At 35.4% G+C, this 15,962-nt stretch overlaps 1 protein-coding gene across 12 annotated transcripts in view; it reads right to left on the bottom strand.

Moving 5' to 3' along the window:
* ARHGAP32 (Rho GTPase activating protein 32) overlaps positions 1-15,962 on the bottom strand; it is a 298,406-nt gene that overhangs the window by 169,099 nt on the left and 113,345 nt on the right. For 11 of the 12 annotated variants that reach the window (XM_053203873.1, XM_053203879.1, XM_053203876.1 and 8 more), the window contains one exon: positions 10,016-10,124. In XM_053203873.1, coding sequence (XP_053059848.1) covers positions 10,016-10,124 — 109 coding nt within the window. Of the gene's footprint in view, positions 1-10,015; positions 10,125-11,359; positions 11,390-15,962 lie in introns of those variants that run through there. The other variant, XM_053203875.1, reaches the window with a different exon arrangement.

Raw genomic sequence — 15,962 nt, 5'->3', positions numbered from 1 at the left:
AAAATGGCCTTTTCTTCAAAGAACAAAAAATCCAAACACAAGATATGTGAGTAAAGGAAGCCTAGATCAAGATTCTCTTTATGCACAAGGCTAGCAAAAAAGCATGTGAAAATAATTCAGGGGAAAAAATGGTAACTTTCTGTTACTTCTTACTTTTTTCCTTTAACAGATTCAAATCTTATTTAATACATTCTTTTTATTTGCACTCAGAATTTGAGAGAAGGCACAACAGCTTTAGAATAATATTATAAATAATGTTTCTTGATATGATGATGAAAAATAGCATTTCTGCTTAAAATATAGTAGTAAAGGGAAGGATCTTTGGCCTCTTAAACAGGAAAAAACAAAAACAAAAAACGGAGGAGCTCTTTGTTGGTAGAACTGCATACATATACAGACAGTCCCTGACTTAAGATGGCTCGACTTACAACTTTTTGACTTTACGACGGTGTGAAAGCAATTCACATTCAGTACAAACTGTACTTTGTTTTGAGTTTTTTTCTCCTGAGCTAGCAATATGCAGTGGCATACTTTTAGTGACCCTCGACAGCAGCAGTAGTGAATCACAGCTCCTAGTCAACAATAGGATCATGAGGATAAGCACTGGCTCTGTACCTATACAATCATTCTGCTTTTCACTTTCCATACAATATACAATAAATCCACTGAGATATTCAACACTTTATTATAAAACAGGCTTTGGGTTAAATGATGTTGCCCAACTGTAGACTAAAGTAAGCATTCTGAGCACATTTAAGATAGGCTAGGCTAAGCTATGTTCAGTGGGTTAGATGTACCAACTGCATTTTCAACTTAGAATATTTCTGACTTACAATGAGTTTGTCAGGACATGACCCCATCATCAGTCAAGGGAAAATCTGTACATAATACATACGCATTAACATATACACCGCTAACTAAAAAAACAAGACCTGAATATGAAATCTGTTCTGTCAAGAAAGGCAAACAGGACTGTCAGTTTCTGTACTCAACCGTAGTTTAACTGTAAGACGTACATGGAATAAATCTCTGAAATGAAGTATGTTTATAGAAACTTTAAATTTTAATCGGTCTAAGTATTGTTCCCTTTCTTACAAAGAAGCAAGAGACAAAGAGGGGAAATGTAATAATAATTATCCCAATACTACAGAAAAGCTAAATCTATTAAATCTACAGTATACTATGTTGAACAACAGTATCACTGAAATGATTTTTAAAGTATATTACCAAAAACTTTAATGAACTGAGTTATCTGTGTGAATATCTTCAAAAGAATTTTTGATACAACAAAATACCCTCAATGTTAAAAACAAATTACATAATTTTCTTCACTTATTTCCTTCAATATGGTATTTAGAACTGAACTCCTAATGTGCAAATGCTAAAAAACACTCTGAAATCAAAAGAGGCAGGTAGATTTATGTACAAGGATAACTCCCCTCCAAAAGCATACAAACAACCGTCAAGTAAGCCCCAGGAGTAAACTATATAATTATCCTACTTAATTTTCTATTTTGACTGGTAACAATTGAGTGAGATTACTAGAGCAAAAAAATCTATGATTCCTAAGAGTGATTATAAAACCAGTTCCTTCACAGGGAAGAAGTTGCCTTTAAGTTCAATTCTACTGCAAAATAATGTCTCTTCAGAGAGAACCAATTAACACCAAGAAAAAAAAAATATTCAGGGCAATGTTTAAAATAATTTAGGAAAAGTTATTACCAAGTACCCTTGCTATAATAATCACAAAGCCCCTACCAGGCAACATCTGGAATCAACGTAAAAATTCACACACTGACATATCAGCAAAATCATTAGATATTCTGAAATTTATACTTCTCTATAATGGAGATTCATCTCTCCTTCATCTGACTCCTGTTTGTTCCAATCATTACAAGATAATCCTCCTTATTCAGCAGGTATTTAATCGACTGAACATCCAGGGTTCCATCGTTGTACATAAATTTGCCAGACATTTTATATTAAGCTTCTTAGGAAAATTTAAAAACAGTGTAACATTGCCTTTATAGGGATTTTATTCAGGTAAATTATTGCCAGTCTTCATTGCTGCTAGAAACTGATACTAATCTGTTTCTGCATTTGAATTTTGTACAACAGATCTACTAATAAAAATTTGCATGTAATATTTAAATACAGAATATAGAATAAAAAATACAAATTCTTTCTGAAATAAGGTAGGGTATAAACAAAAGAATGGCAGAAGGGAAGAAAGAACCACAAATGGGGAAGATACTTCACTGGAAATTTTCTATTAAAGAAAGACATAGCAAGATTCTAGACTACCCATGACACTCCTGTTCAGATCTACAAGAATCACTATTCCTCTAACTGTATGTTTTATGTACTTTCTCCCTGAATGTTTCATAAGTTTGATAATTTTTTTGGAAAGCTATATAACAAATTCTATCATTAAAAGTAACATCTAGATCACTTAACCCCTTAAAAAGCACAATATTTGGAATGTACAACTGACCCTTAAACAACATGGGGATTAAGGATGATGACTCCTGGCACAGTCAAAAATTTAAGCTTGCAGCTTAACTTCTGACTCCCAAAAACTTAACTACTGATAGCCTACTGTTGGCCAGAAGCCTTATGTAAAATAAATAGTCAATTAGCATATATTTTGTATTTATATGTATTATGTACTGTATTCTTACAATAAGCTGGGAGGGGGAATGTTATTAAGAAAATCACACTGAAGAGAAAATAGATTTACAGTACCATAATGTATTTATCAAAGAAAATGCAAGTACAAGTGGACCTGTGCAGTTAAAACCCGTGTTGATCAAAGGTGAACTGTAGTTTTCAGTTTAATAATTAACAATAAAATACTGGGTTTGAGATCAGCTCAACAATTCAAAAGATTTTATGCTTAACCTTGTAAAACTTCCAATTTTGAGCTTCTTTAATGTATAAAACTAACAATTTCATATGGTTCACCTAATACATATCTCAGAACACTCAGCAGACCATTAATTATCTTCAATAATTAATGCCACTTGATTCATGCCAGAGAATTCCCACAATCTTCAGCCAGAAAAGGATGCACTGTGGAATGGGGTGGGTTTGGGGTTGTTTATTGAAGAGCTCTGAATATACTGGCACAAATTCAAAACCTGGGCTTTGCATATTAATCAATGGTTGCATTTGTGATTATTCAGAAAGCAAAACTAAACAAAACATTCAGCTTTTAAAGGCTGTGAAATGATAAACATCACCGGTTTCTCTAGTTATAACTAAAATTCAGTCAAAACTAAACTGTTAAACATCACACTGTAATAAAGGAGCTAAAGACATTCACCTAAAGAACATTTGCAAAGATTTTTTTTTTCTTTTACCCAAACTGCAATTTTTTACAGCTCTATGGGTAAAAGGAACCAGTGTAAGTATCGAACAGAGTGGACAACTATTAATATAAGGAGCAATAAACAAAATACAGACCTCCTGCAAAATTACCTCTTGCTCAAGATTATTCAGGAAGAAATAATCCAGCTGTTTTCACCAATCCTCATTCCTCTTTAGAAAGCAGGCAACAGATGGAGGAAATGCTCCAGATACATAGGGTACTTTCGAAAAGTTAAGAAAAATGTACCAATGGTCTCAACTTTTGTCTTAAAAAAAAAAGGAAGGAGAGAAGAGAAAAAAAGAGAGAGAATAGAAAATAAAAGAACAGAAAATAAAAAAGAAAAGAAAGAAGATATTAACATCTGACAAGTGAGATAATGAAGCAGGAAAATTTAAGGCATTTTCAAGGAAAAACAAGTGTTTCTACTTGTCCAGGAATGAGAGTTTCATTCATTCAAAAAGTATTTTACCAAGAGTTTACTCAGAGTTACACAGATGATGAAACAGTTAACAAAAGTGACAGTCCCTGTACTCAAGGAGCTTAAAATCTAATGGAAAAGAGAGATAATAATGATACAAATTATATTTGCAAGTACTACAGAGAAAATTCAAGCTGAGTACAAAAAAAGAGGAAGGCTGGGCTATTATTTTCTCTAAGAGGGTGAGTAAAGGCAGCACTTAACTGTAACATTCGAGGAAACCAGACAGAAGGAAAAGAGCAGGCTTTGCAGATTGTGTAGAGAAAGCACTTTCCAGGACAAGAGAACACAAATACAAAGGCCCTGAAGTGAGAGAATACTTGACATATTTGAGAAAGAGCAAGGAGGCCATGTGACTAGAGCAAAATGATTTATAACAAATGCAAGGATTCTGAACCGGAGTGACTGGAATAAAGTTAGTGTTCTTACCATAAACCGTCAAGTTAAAAGGAAGAAACTCATTTCTGGGAGAAGGAAAACAGAGATTTAGTGAAAATCTATAACTCACAGTTTCTCTAGGACCTTCCAGTGGGGAATGAATTCTTACAGAGCTAGAGATATGGGATATGAAGTCATCTGTAGAGAGATGACAGTCAAATCTGCAGGAATAGTAAAGAAGTGGGAAGAAACAAGCATAAAGAAACAAAATACAGACCCCTGTGAATGCCTGCATTTAGCAGGTGAGAAGAAGAGATACAGAGGGGAAAAAGCCAACCAACCCTTCAGGAATGAGTGACTGGGACTGTGATTGTCTGTGCGTGAGAGAGAGGGAATATGTGCACACGGGAGAGAACATGTGTGCACACACACACACACAGGAGCCAAGCACACATGTGTTTGTGTATGAGAAAGGGAAAGGGGATGGCATTTGTAGGGGCACACATACAATGTTAACAACACTGAGCATTAACTTGTTATCTTCCTTCATAAAATTTTAGGTATTTTGGAAGTTCAAAATTTATAACTTGTTTTAATTTTCATGGCTCTGGTTGTTAGCATCTATGAGTATTTTCACCAAGAACCATTTTTATTTTGTCAATAACAACTTCTTTACTACAACATGACCTGCTTTAGCCATCAGCCTTGAACACATTGATTAGAAACAGACCCTCAAGTGAGAAACTGTTCCTAAAAACACCACCACCAAAACAAACAAAACAAAACAAAAAGACAAACAAAAGAAAAACAAAAAAAGAAAACAAAAACAAAAACCTTGAGAATTAACAGGATCCATTCTGAGATTACAGATATAATTAAATCTAAAAATAAAATAAATAATGAAACACTAAGAAGTATAATATAAGGTGGTTTTAGTTAGAATATTCAAAACTACTTAAAGATTCTCCCTCTTTTTGGGTTTTTTTATCTCATTTTTTTAAGATCCTAATTTTTTTCACTAAATGATTTTATTGTTAAATAATTGCAAATAAATATTTCACTTACTAATTTAGAAAAACTATAGTTTTTTATTAGATTTTTTACAATACTTATAGCTATTTATTTAATTATAAATTTATTAAGAGTAATAAATAAATTATACACCATAAACCATAAGCCATAAACCATAGGATAGGGAGGTACTTTAGGGTTTGTTGTTGCCTTAATTTTTTTTTTAATTTAATTTTTTTTATTTATTTATTTATTTTTTTTTTTGAGAAAGAAACAGAATGCAAGTGGGGTTGGGGCAGGGAGAGAGGGAGACACAGAATTTGAAGCAGGCTCCAGGCCCTGAGCTGTCAACACAGAGCCCAATGCGGGGCTTGAACCCATGAACTGTGAGATCATGACTTGAGCCACAGTTGTCTGCTTAACTGACTGAGCCACCCAGGCACCCCTGTTGTTGTCTTAATTTTAAAAATGATTTAGAACAGATCAATTATTAGTAAGGAGATTGAATCAGTAATCAAAAACCTCCCAGCAAATAAAAGTCTGGGATCAGATAGCTTCACTGGCACATTTGACCAAACATTTAAAGAAGAATTAATACCAATTCTTCTTAAAAAGTATGAGGGAACACTCTCAAACTGATTATACAGGGCCATCATTACTGTGATATCAAAAGCAGACAAGAACACCACGAGAAAGTAATTTACAGGACAATATCCCTGATGAACATAGATGCAAACTGAATCCAACAGTGTATTATAAGGATCATACACTATAATCAGGTGTGATTTATTTCAGGGATCATAGGTTAATTCAACATCCACAAATCAATCAACATGACACACCACCTTAACAAATGAAAGATAAAAATCAAATCAGCATCTCAATAGATGTAGAAAAAGCTTTTGAAAAAATTCAACATCCATTTATGGCACAAACTCTCAATACAGATGATATAAATGACATAATAAGGGCCATATATGACAAGCCGAGAGCTAATATACTCAGTGACAAGGAAGACAAAAATGTCCACTCTCATCATGTCTATTCAAAACAGTAGTGGAAATCCTAGCCAGAGCTATTAAGCAAGAAAAAGAAATAAAAGACCTCCAAATCAGAAAGGAAGAAGTAAAACTGTAACTATTTCTAGATTACATATTATATCCAAAACCCTAAAGATTCCAACAAAAAACTGTTAGAACTAACAAGCTCAGTAAAGTTTCAGAATACAAAGTCATTAAAACAGTTGTGTTTCCATATACTATTAGCAAACCAAATTATTGAATATCTTTTCAATGGAAGTCCAGTACCTCTAGGAATTCCTTGACTTAAATAGGGGTGTGGCACTTGTCTTTGCTGAGGCTATTTTCCATCCCTGCAGAGAAGTTAACTTGCAGAAAACTAATAGTACAAATAATTCCTGTCCATAGAAATGCAAATTGTGTCCAGTGGAACTAAGCAGTTTTGCCAGTTTTTGCATCCATTTGCATCTATTTTAGCATGATTAATCTCTTAATAGTAAGGCACTTTGAATTCTCCTTTGAACCAAATCTCCTTTGAATCAAGTTATAACACTTGACTGGTTCCTTCATTAATTAATGAGTTAAATATCTCAGGCATGTGTTCATTTTATATTTGTAAGCAAGTCATGATTATATCCTCTTAAAGTTTATCCTTCAATAAAATGAATACAAGATTATCTTTATCCCTTCTCAAAAAACTCACAATATAATAAAAGGAGGTAACAACCATAAATAACTAGAATGAGATTAAGTATTCAGACACAGATATGAACAACATACTGTGAGAATTAAAATAGAATCCTTTTCTATCTGGAATATTTCAGAGAGCCTTACATCTTACGTTATAATTATATAAGGCAGGACCCAAAATTAGGGCCAACCCAAGGGAGCCCAGGTGGCTCAGTCGGTTAAGCATCTGATTCTTGATTTCAGCTCAGGTCATGATCTCACAGTTCATCAGACTGAGCCCCACATCTGCATCGTCTGGGCAGAGCCTGCTTGCCCCTCTCTGCCCCTCCCTGACTCATGCACGCACATGTGTGCTGTCTGTCTCAAAATAAATAAGTACACATTAAAAAAAAAATTAGAGCCAACCCAGCCCAATGCCTGTTTTTGTACAGCCCATAAGCTAGAGGTGACTTTTATACTTTTAAATGTTTGGGGGGAAAAAAATCAAAAGAAGGAGGATCATCCAATGACATACGAAAATTACATGAAACTCCAATGTGTCCATAAATAGTTTTATCGGAACACGGCTATGCTCACTTATGTGTTGTCTATGGCTGCTTTCATATTACAATGACAGAACTGAGTAGCTATGAAAGAGACCTTATGAGGCACTCTCACTGATTCATACTGCTGCTCATCACACCCTAAACTGCACTACTGAGTTATAACTCCACAGCATTTCTAGTTCCACGTTATCACCATACCACATTTTTTAAATTACCTATCTATACACATGTAAAAAATAAGCAAAGAGATAAGTGGACTCTGAATGTCATGCTTTTAAGGCAAAGGAGAACGTGGGTTTCATTATAAAATAAGATGGCAAAACACTGTGTTTCTTATGCACTGGCACTACAGCTGTGCAGAAAGACTACAAATCAAACATTACCAAACTATGCACTCATCACAATATTCTCAACTCATAGGAAAACAACAATCTGAAAAGTCAGAAAACTCTAAAACAGAGTAAATGAGCAAAGCCTCACACAGAATTCCTTCATAAAAATAAAAACAAGACTGCATCCAGAGTAAATTCCTAAGTAGATCATTTGTTGGCAGACCAAGGAAAGCCAGAGACCAATGGTGAATCACTTAAATCATGTTTGACTACAGCAAAGAAATCCAGAGAAAACAAAAGCCTTTTGGTAAGTACAGGCTTGAAGAGTTGAGGTCACTGAGAGCGAAATCAAGAGTCAGTTTACAAAGAATGCAAATGATTTCAACTGGTTTTCCTTAACTCTTGATGAGTCAACAAATGCAGCCAATACTGCTCAGTTGTTGAGGAGTCAATGCTGAGTTCCAAGTGAGTGAAGAATTAGTCCCTATGTACAGTCTTCATGGGACAATCAAAGCCAACAATATTCTCAAATAAAGTCAACAAACATTGATTCAGTACAACCTGAAGTGGAACCCACTAAGATACATTATATAGATTTTTGGTAATTAATAAATAAATAAGAAACAGAAAAGGTTCAGTTGGACATATTTTCAACCTCTGTTAGTGAATGCTAAATGGCTTTCATAATTAGTTTTTGCTGTAGATTTGATGCTATTTCTTGATCAATTTAACCTAAAATTGCAAAGAAAACATAGCTTATGAGAAATTTACACTGTGATAAATGTCAGAGTCACAATCATGAGCTGCCATATATTTTTATCAAGCTATCAAACATTAAAACAAGAAGAAAGATCTCTATTACCACATAAATTTGCAGTGAATATATTTTCAGAGCTCAAACTACAGTTCCAGTACAGTTTTTCTGACCACAATACAAGCGCAAAATATATTTCCATACTGCAAAATCCATTTAACTTTGCAAATGAGGAGCTTCACCCTAACCTTCCACCGGAAGTTTGTAATATAATGTTATGCTAAAAGGTAAATAACAAGAGAAGAATCTAATAGAATTCTATAAATGCCCTTTAAGCGATAAATATGCTCAATTAAAATCATATGCTCACGAACGGATGTCAGCATTTGGCAGTACCTAATTGAAAAGGCATTTTCAAAAATAAAATTGTAAAATCTTATTATAGACCAGCATTGACAGATGAGTATCTGCATTCAATTTTGATGATAAAAAACACTAACTTTTAACTACAATTAAGTAAAATGTTATTCTCCATAAAAAAAAAAAAAGTCACTGTTCACAGACCTGAGCTGCAAAAAGTTATAATAGATTAAACATGTATCTCAAACTTATCATGTGGAAAACTACATTGCATAGGATTTTCCTAATCAGACCCCAACAAAAACTGCTTTTCCAGTATCTCAGGAAATGTAAACTCCAGTCTTCAGGTTGATCAAGCCAAAACACCTGACACCATCTTTGATATATCTGTAGCTAACTCTATATCCCATTCATCAGCAAAAATAGTAGGCTTTGTAAAACTCTCTCCAGAATCTAACCATTTTCCACCATATCTACCAGCATGGTTCAAGCTATCATTACTGTTCACCTATTATAATAACCTTCTAGTTGGTCTCCTTATTTCTTCTTTTGCCTCCCCCTTAGCCTATAAACAAAAACCAGAGATTTCCTTTAAAAGTTCAAGCCAGATCATGTGACTTCTCAACCAAAAATCCTCCAATGGGGTTTCCCATCTCACTCAGCGTAAGAAACCTAAGTCTTTATAATGGACCACAAGAAACTACATGATCAGCTCTCCATCCATCCAAACCATTTTTCTGTAAATGGTTTTCCAATCCTCCTACTCCGTAACCCCACTACTCTACAATTAATTGTCTACAATAGCACTTCCCATCACTTGACATATTATATATTTAATTGTTTCCTTCTCGTCCTACCCCATTAAAATATAAGCACCACAAAGGTAGGAAATTGGTATTTTTTTTCAAGACTCTGCCCACAGAGTTTTAAACATTGCTTGGAATAGATTATCTGCTCAATAGATATTTCCTGAATAAATTAACAAAGTAACAAAAAACAATTCTTTTAAAGATTCATCAGCTCCTTCTCCTTACGTAAGTAAAATATACACAGATACATATGCATAAAATTGATTTACCATTGTGCTAAGTGTTTCTTCCCAATCAGGCCGCTCCCGAGGGTGAACATTTCTATGTAGTTCTGGAACAAAATCATCCTCTTCAGAATGTACTGAGGACTTCATCTTCCTGGAGATAAAAACATGAGAAACTATGATAAGAACTCCCAATTCTATGAAAACCTTCCAATGACTATAATTCAAAAAATAGAAGCTTATGTCAGTAGGAAGTTTAATTAAGACCTTTAATAGTTAGTATTGATTCCCCATTTGTACTCTGGCTTTCAGAGATCTTTCCTGATGTACTAAACACCTTCTTTTATTCCAAAAGATAAAAGTAAAGTTAATAAGTAGCTAACCTTCATGGTCTATGGTAACTATTATATAAGAACTGATTTTATCCGTTTAACACAGTAGGAACCTGGCAAAGATTTGCAGCAGCCACCAATATTAATGGAAAGGTGTTAAGCATTAGTAAAATTCCAGTATTACCACAATTCCAGAATATGGTACTTCCGGCTCCAATTTATGAAGAACAGTGCATTGAACTAGCACTCTTGAGAACAGCTATGAATGCTAAATAAAACATATAAAATAACTTGTCTAAAGGCGCAGGAAAGCAATCAATACAGGTAAGAGTTCTGGGGCTACATTCTTTGAGAACCCATCAAGCAAATTTCACATTTAATCATTACTTTTGTATAAGAGATTGTCTAAATCAATAATGGGAAATAAAGCCCAAACATAATATTGTGATCTAACTGGACTAAGCTGGCAGAGGTTGGAGGTTGCAGGTGCCAAAGCAGGGTGGGGCTTCAGGGTGAAAAATGACCCCTAAGAAAACGTGTAGAAACAGAACCCATAAATCTACATAGAAATTCCCCCCCGGAAACTGTTAACTGATTCCTAAGTCTACAAATATGTAGGAAAACATGCTGAGAAACCCATCCAAAATCAGGTGATGGGCAACTAAAGAACCAACAGGGGATCTCAGCAGCCCAGTCATATTGTAGAGACAGAGGCTGGCAAACAAGCTGTGTCAAGATGGAGGAGTACTGAAAAAAGAAAAGGCACCTCAGTTCTTGAGACTCCAGAAAAGTCATGCCTTAGGAGTAAGGTCAAACTGCCAATGGATGAACTCTAACAAAGCCAAAAACCAAGACTTTATAGCATCAGAACTGCCAGAAAAAAAAATTAACTCTCTTCAGAGGAAAATAACATTCAACAAGCCTTCTGCAAATATTTTAACCACTCTAATACCCAATAAACATTACAAGGCATGCTTTAAAAAGTGAAAAATAATTGTAAAAAACAGGAACAAATGACTAAAAATTAGGAGGAAAATGTAAAAAAACAAAGACTCACATTTGATTCAGATTTTAGAATTTCCAGAATGGGCTTTAAAGTTATTATGATGGAGTTCTGGCTTCTGCTTATGATGTAGAGGAAGCTGTAAGAGGCACTGTTCCCAGCCAAACAAGACAAAAAGAAAGCCTAAAAAATCATAACTTTTCTTGAATCCATCAGAAAACTAAGCAACTATGGGGCACCTGAGTAGCTCAGTCAGTTAAGCATCCGACTTCAGCTCAGGTCATGATCTTGGGGTTCATGAGTTTGAGCCCCATATTGGGCTCTGTGCTGACAGCTCAGAGCCTGGAGCCTGCTTTGGATTCTGTGTCTCCCTCTGTCTCTACCCCCTCCCCCCCCCCCACTCATGCTCTGTTTCTCTCTCTCTCTCTCTCTCTCTCAAAAATAAATAAACATTTTTAAAAAACTGAGGCAACTAGATAAACTCTAAAGAAAGACAGGAAACTCTAAGATGATCTGTATCGCAAGCAATTGCTTATTTAGAGCAAAGCAGAAAAGAAGAAAGCTGCTAAGAAGAAATCAGTTAAATCCTTACCAGGTTTCATCAAGTTTTTAATCATATGCTAAAAAAAATTCATGATTAATATATTCAATATTAATACATTCAATAAAATGTTTTAAACCTGTATGAAACAATGAAGAATTTTAAGACACAACTGGAATCTGAAAAACAATCAAATGCTCATCCTAAAATTGAAAAATGCAGTATCTGAAATTAAGAACTCATTAGATGGGTTTAATAAAATAATTGACACAGCTAAAGAGAAAATTGGTAAACTGGAAGACAGTTCAATAGAAAACATCCACATTGAAGCACACAGAGAAAAAGGAAATACACAACACAAAACATGAGACTTAGTTAAAAAGGTCTCAAATATGTCTAAATTGCCAACTTAGACATAAGGGAGATGATGAAAGAGAAAACAAGGCAAAAGCAATATCTGAAACAGAATAGCTAGCTAAAAACTTCTAAAATTCATCAAAATAGAGATTCAAGAAGTCCCACATACCTCAAGCAGGATAAAAAAACAAGTTAGGCATATTTTACTCAAAGTGCTAAAAAAGTAACTAAACACTTAATAGAAAAAGCAGCCAGAGAATAAAAGACAAGTTGACTTCAAAGATGCAACAAAAATGTGGGAGGACATTTCAATGAAAATGAAAAGATAAAGGAGTAAACCTTCAACATAGCAAGAGGAAAAAATACTGCCCACGAAGAATCCTCTAAAATCACCCATTAAAAAAGCAGGGGAAATAAATTATTTTCAAAGAAAAGCTGAACAAATTTACCACCAGGAGGGGTGCCTGGGTGGCTTAGTTGGTTAAGCATCTGACTCTTCATTTTGACTCAGGTCATGATTTTCGTGCTGAGTTCAAGCCCCTCATGGGGCTCTGCACTGACAGTATAGAGACTGCTTGGGATTCTCTCTCTCCCTCTCACTGCATCTCCCCTACCTGTGTGCTCACTTGTGCGCTCTCTCTCTCTCTCTCTCTCTCGATAAATAAATTTTTTTAAAAATTCTAAAAAAAATAAAAAATTTACCACCAGGAGACCTGCAGTAAAAGAAACAGAGTTCTTCTGATTGAAGGAAACTGATCACAGAACTACAAAAATTCATGAAGAGAACAATGAAGGAAAAAGTTGGAAAATGTAAGTAATGTTTTAAACTGACATAACACAATCATACCCTATGTATGAGATTTACAATACACATAAAAAAGCACATAGGAGAGACATGTGCAGTCGATCAGTATAGAAGTTCTCTACTGGCTGGGAAATAAAATAAGCCCTATTTTAGAAAAGAATGCAGTAAGTCAGATATATGTTGCAATCTTTACAATAATCAGTAAAAGAACAGTAAATAAATGTGTAACTAGAAAGTTGATAGAGGAGAAATCTGTTAAAATAAAACATACTTGGGGCACCTGAGTGGCTCAGTCGGTTAAGCATCCAACTTCAGCTCAGGTCATGACCTCGCAGTTTCATGAGTTCAAGCCCCACATTGGGTTCAACATACTGATTGCTTGGAACCTACTTGGGATTCTCCCTCTCTCCCTGCCCCTCCCTTGCTCATGCGTGTGCAGTCTCTCTGGGTCAGTCTCTCTCTCCCTCTCTCTCTCTCTCTCTCTCTCAAAATAAGTAAATACATAAAACAATAATAAAATAAAACATATTTGGGGTACCTGGTGTCTCAGTCGTTTAAGCATCTGACTCTTGATTTTAGCTCAGGTCATGAGATTGAGCCTCATATCAGGCTCTGTGCTGAACATGAAGCCTCCTTAAGATTCTCCCTCTCCCTGTCTCTGCCCCCCTCCCCTGCTTGCTCACTCTCTCTCTCCATCTCAATAAAAAAACAAAACAAAACAAAACATACTTGATTAATCCAAAAGAAAGCAGAGAAAGGAAAAATAAAGGCACAACTAAAAAGACAAATAAGAAAATATTTGCTGGTAGGAATTTAAATGATGCAGTCACTGTAGAAAACAGTTTGGCAGTTTCCCAAAATATTAAACAGAAATACCATATAATTCAGCAATTTTGTTCCTAGATAATGTAACCAAGAGAAATAAAAACATACGTCCACCATGAATTTATACGTGAGTATTCATACCAGTATTATTTATAATAGTCAGAAAATAGAAACAACCAAAATGTTCATCGCCCAAAGAATGAACAAAATCACCAAACCCACACAACAAAATATTATTCAACCACAAAACCAAAAAAGAATAAAGTGCTGATTCATGCTACACAAGAATGAACGGTTAGAACATGCTAAGTGAAAGAAGGCACAAAAGAACATCTAGTGTATGACTGCATATATGCAAAATATCCAGAACAGTCAAATTCACAGGGGCACAGAAAGTATATCTGGTAGTTGCCAGGGGCTAGGGAGAGGAAGACATCACAAATTACTCCAAGTATACCTCATTTTACTGCTCTTCACTTTATTACACTGCACAGAAACTGTATTTTTTACAAATTGAAAGCTTGTGGCAACCCTGTGTGGAGCAAGTACATAGGCACCATGGTTCCAACAGCATTTGCTCACTTCATGTCTCTGTTACGTTTTAGTAATTCTCTGTATTTCAAACTTTTCATTATTATTATACTTGTTATGGTAATCTGTGGTCTGTTATCTCTGATGTTATCACTGTAATTGTTTTGGGGTGCCACGAACCCCAAAGGTGGCAAACGTAATACGTGTATGTTTTTTGGTCCCTCCACCAACTGGCCATCGTGTTGACTGCTCCACCAACCAGCCATCCCCCATTCCATTTCTCCCTCTCCTCTTGTCTCCCTATCCCGAGACACAACAATATTCAAATTAAGCCAATCAACAACTCTAAAGCAGCCTATAAGTGTTCGAGTGAAAGACAGTCGAATGTCTCACACTTTAAATCAAAAGTCAGAAATGATAACGCTTGGTGAGGAAGACATATCAAAAGCCACGCCAAGCCAAAAGGTAGACCTCTTGTGCTAACCAACCAAGTTGTGGATGCAAAGGAAAAGTTCTTGCATTTCCTACTCAAGTGAACACATGGATGATAAAAAATCAAAACAGCCTTATCACTCATAAGGGGGAAATTTTAGTGGTCTGGATAGAAGACCACACCAGCCACAGCAATCTCTTAAAGCCAAAGCCTAATGCAAAGGAAAGCCCTAACTCTCAATTCTGTGAAAGCTGAGAGAGGTGAGGAAGATGCAGAAGAAAAGTTTGAAGCTGGCAGAAGTTAATTCATCTTACAGCCATCTCTGTAACAGTAAAAAGTGAAGCAGCAAGTGCTGATGTAGAAGCTATATATATAGCAAGTTCTCCAGAAGATTTAGCTAAGATAATTAATGAAGGTAGCTTCACGAAACAACAGACTTTCAACGTGGACAAAACACCCTCAAATTGAAAGAAGATGCCATCTAGGACTTTCACAGCCAGAAAAGAGAGGTTAGTGCTTTGCTTCAAAGGACAGGCTAACATACCTGACGACTTTAAGTTGAAGCCAGTGCTAATTTACCATTCCGAAAATGCTAAGGCCCTTAGGAGTTATGCTAAATCTACTCTGCCCTGTGCTCTACAAATGGGACAACAAAGCCTGGATGACAGCACATCTGTTTACAACATGATTTACTGAATATTTTAAACCCATTGTTGAGACCTACTGTTGAGATTCCTTTCAAAATATTGCTCCTCATTGACAATGCATCTGGTCACCCAAGAGGTCTGATGTAGATGTACAATAAAATTAATGTTTTCATGCCTGCTTATACAACATCCACTTTGCAGCCCTTGGATCAAGGAGTAATTTCATCTTTCAAGTTTTATTTTAAAAACACATTTCATAAGGCTATAGCTGCCATAGATAGTGATTCCTCTGGACCGATCTGGGAAAAGGAAACTGAGAATCTTCTGGAAAGGATTCACCATTCTAGATGCCACTGAAATGTTCATTTGACTCACTGGAAGAGGTCAAGATATCAACATGAACAGGAGTCTAGAAAAGTTGATTCCAACCCTCATGGATGACTTTGAGAGGTTTCAAGACTTGAGTAAGTAACTACAGATGTGGTGGAAATAGCAAGAAAACTAGATTTCGAAGTAGA

Source organism: Acinonyx jubatus, chromosome D1, assembly GCF_027475565.1.
Source record: "Acinonyx jubatus isolate Ajub_Pintada_27869175 chromosome D1, VMU_Ajub_asm_v1.0, whole genome shotgun sequence".
Lineage (NCBI taxonomy): Eukaryota > Metazoa > Chordata > Mammalia > Carnivora > Felidae > Acinonyx > Acinonyx jubatus.
This window is presented reverse-complemented; position numbering and strand designations above follow the sequence as displayed.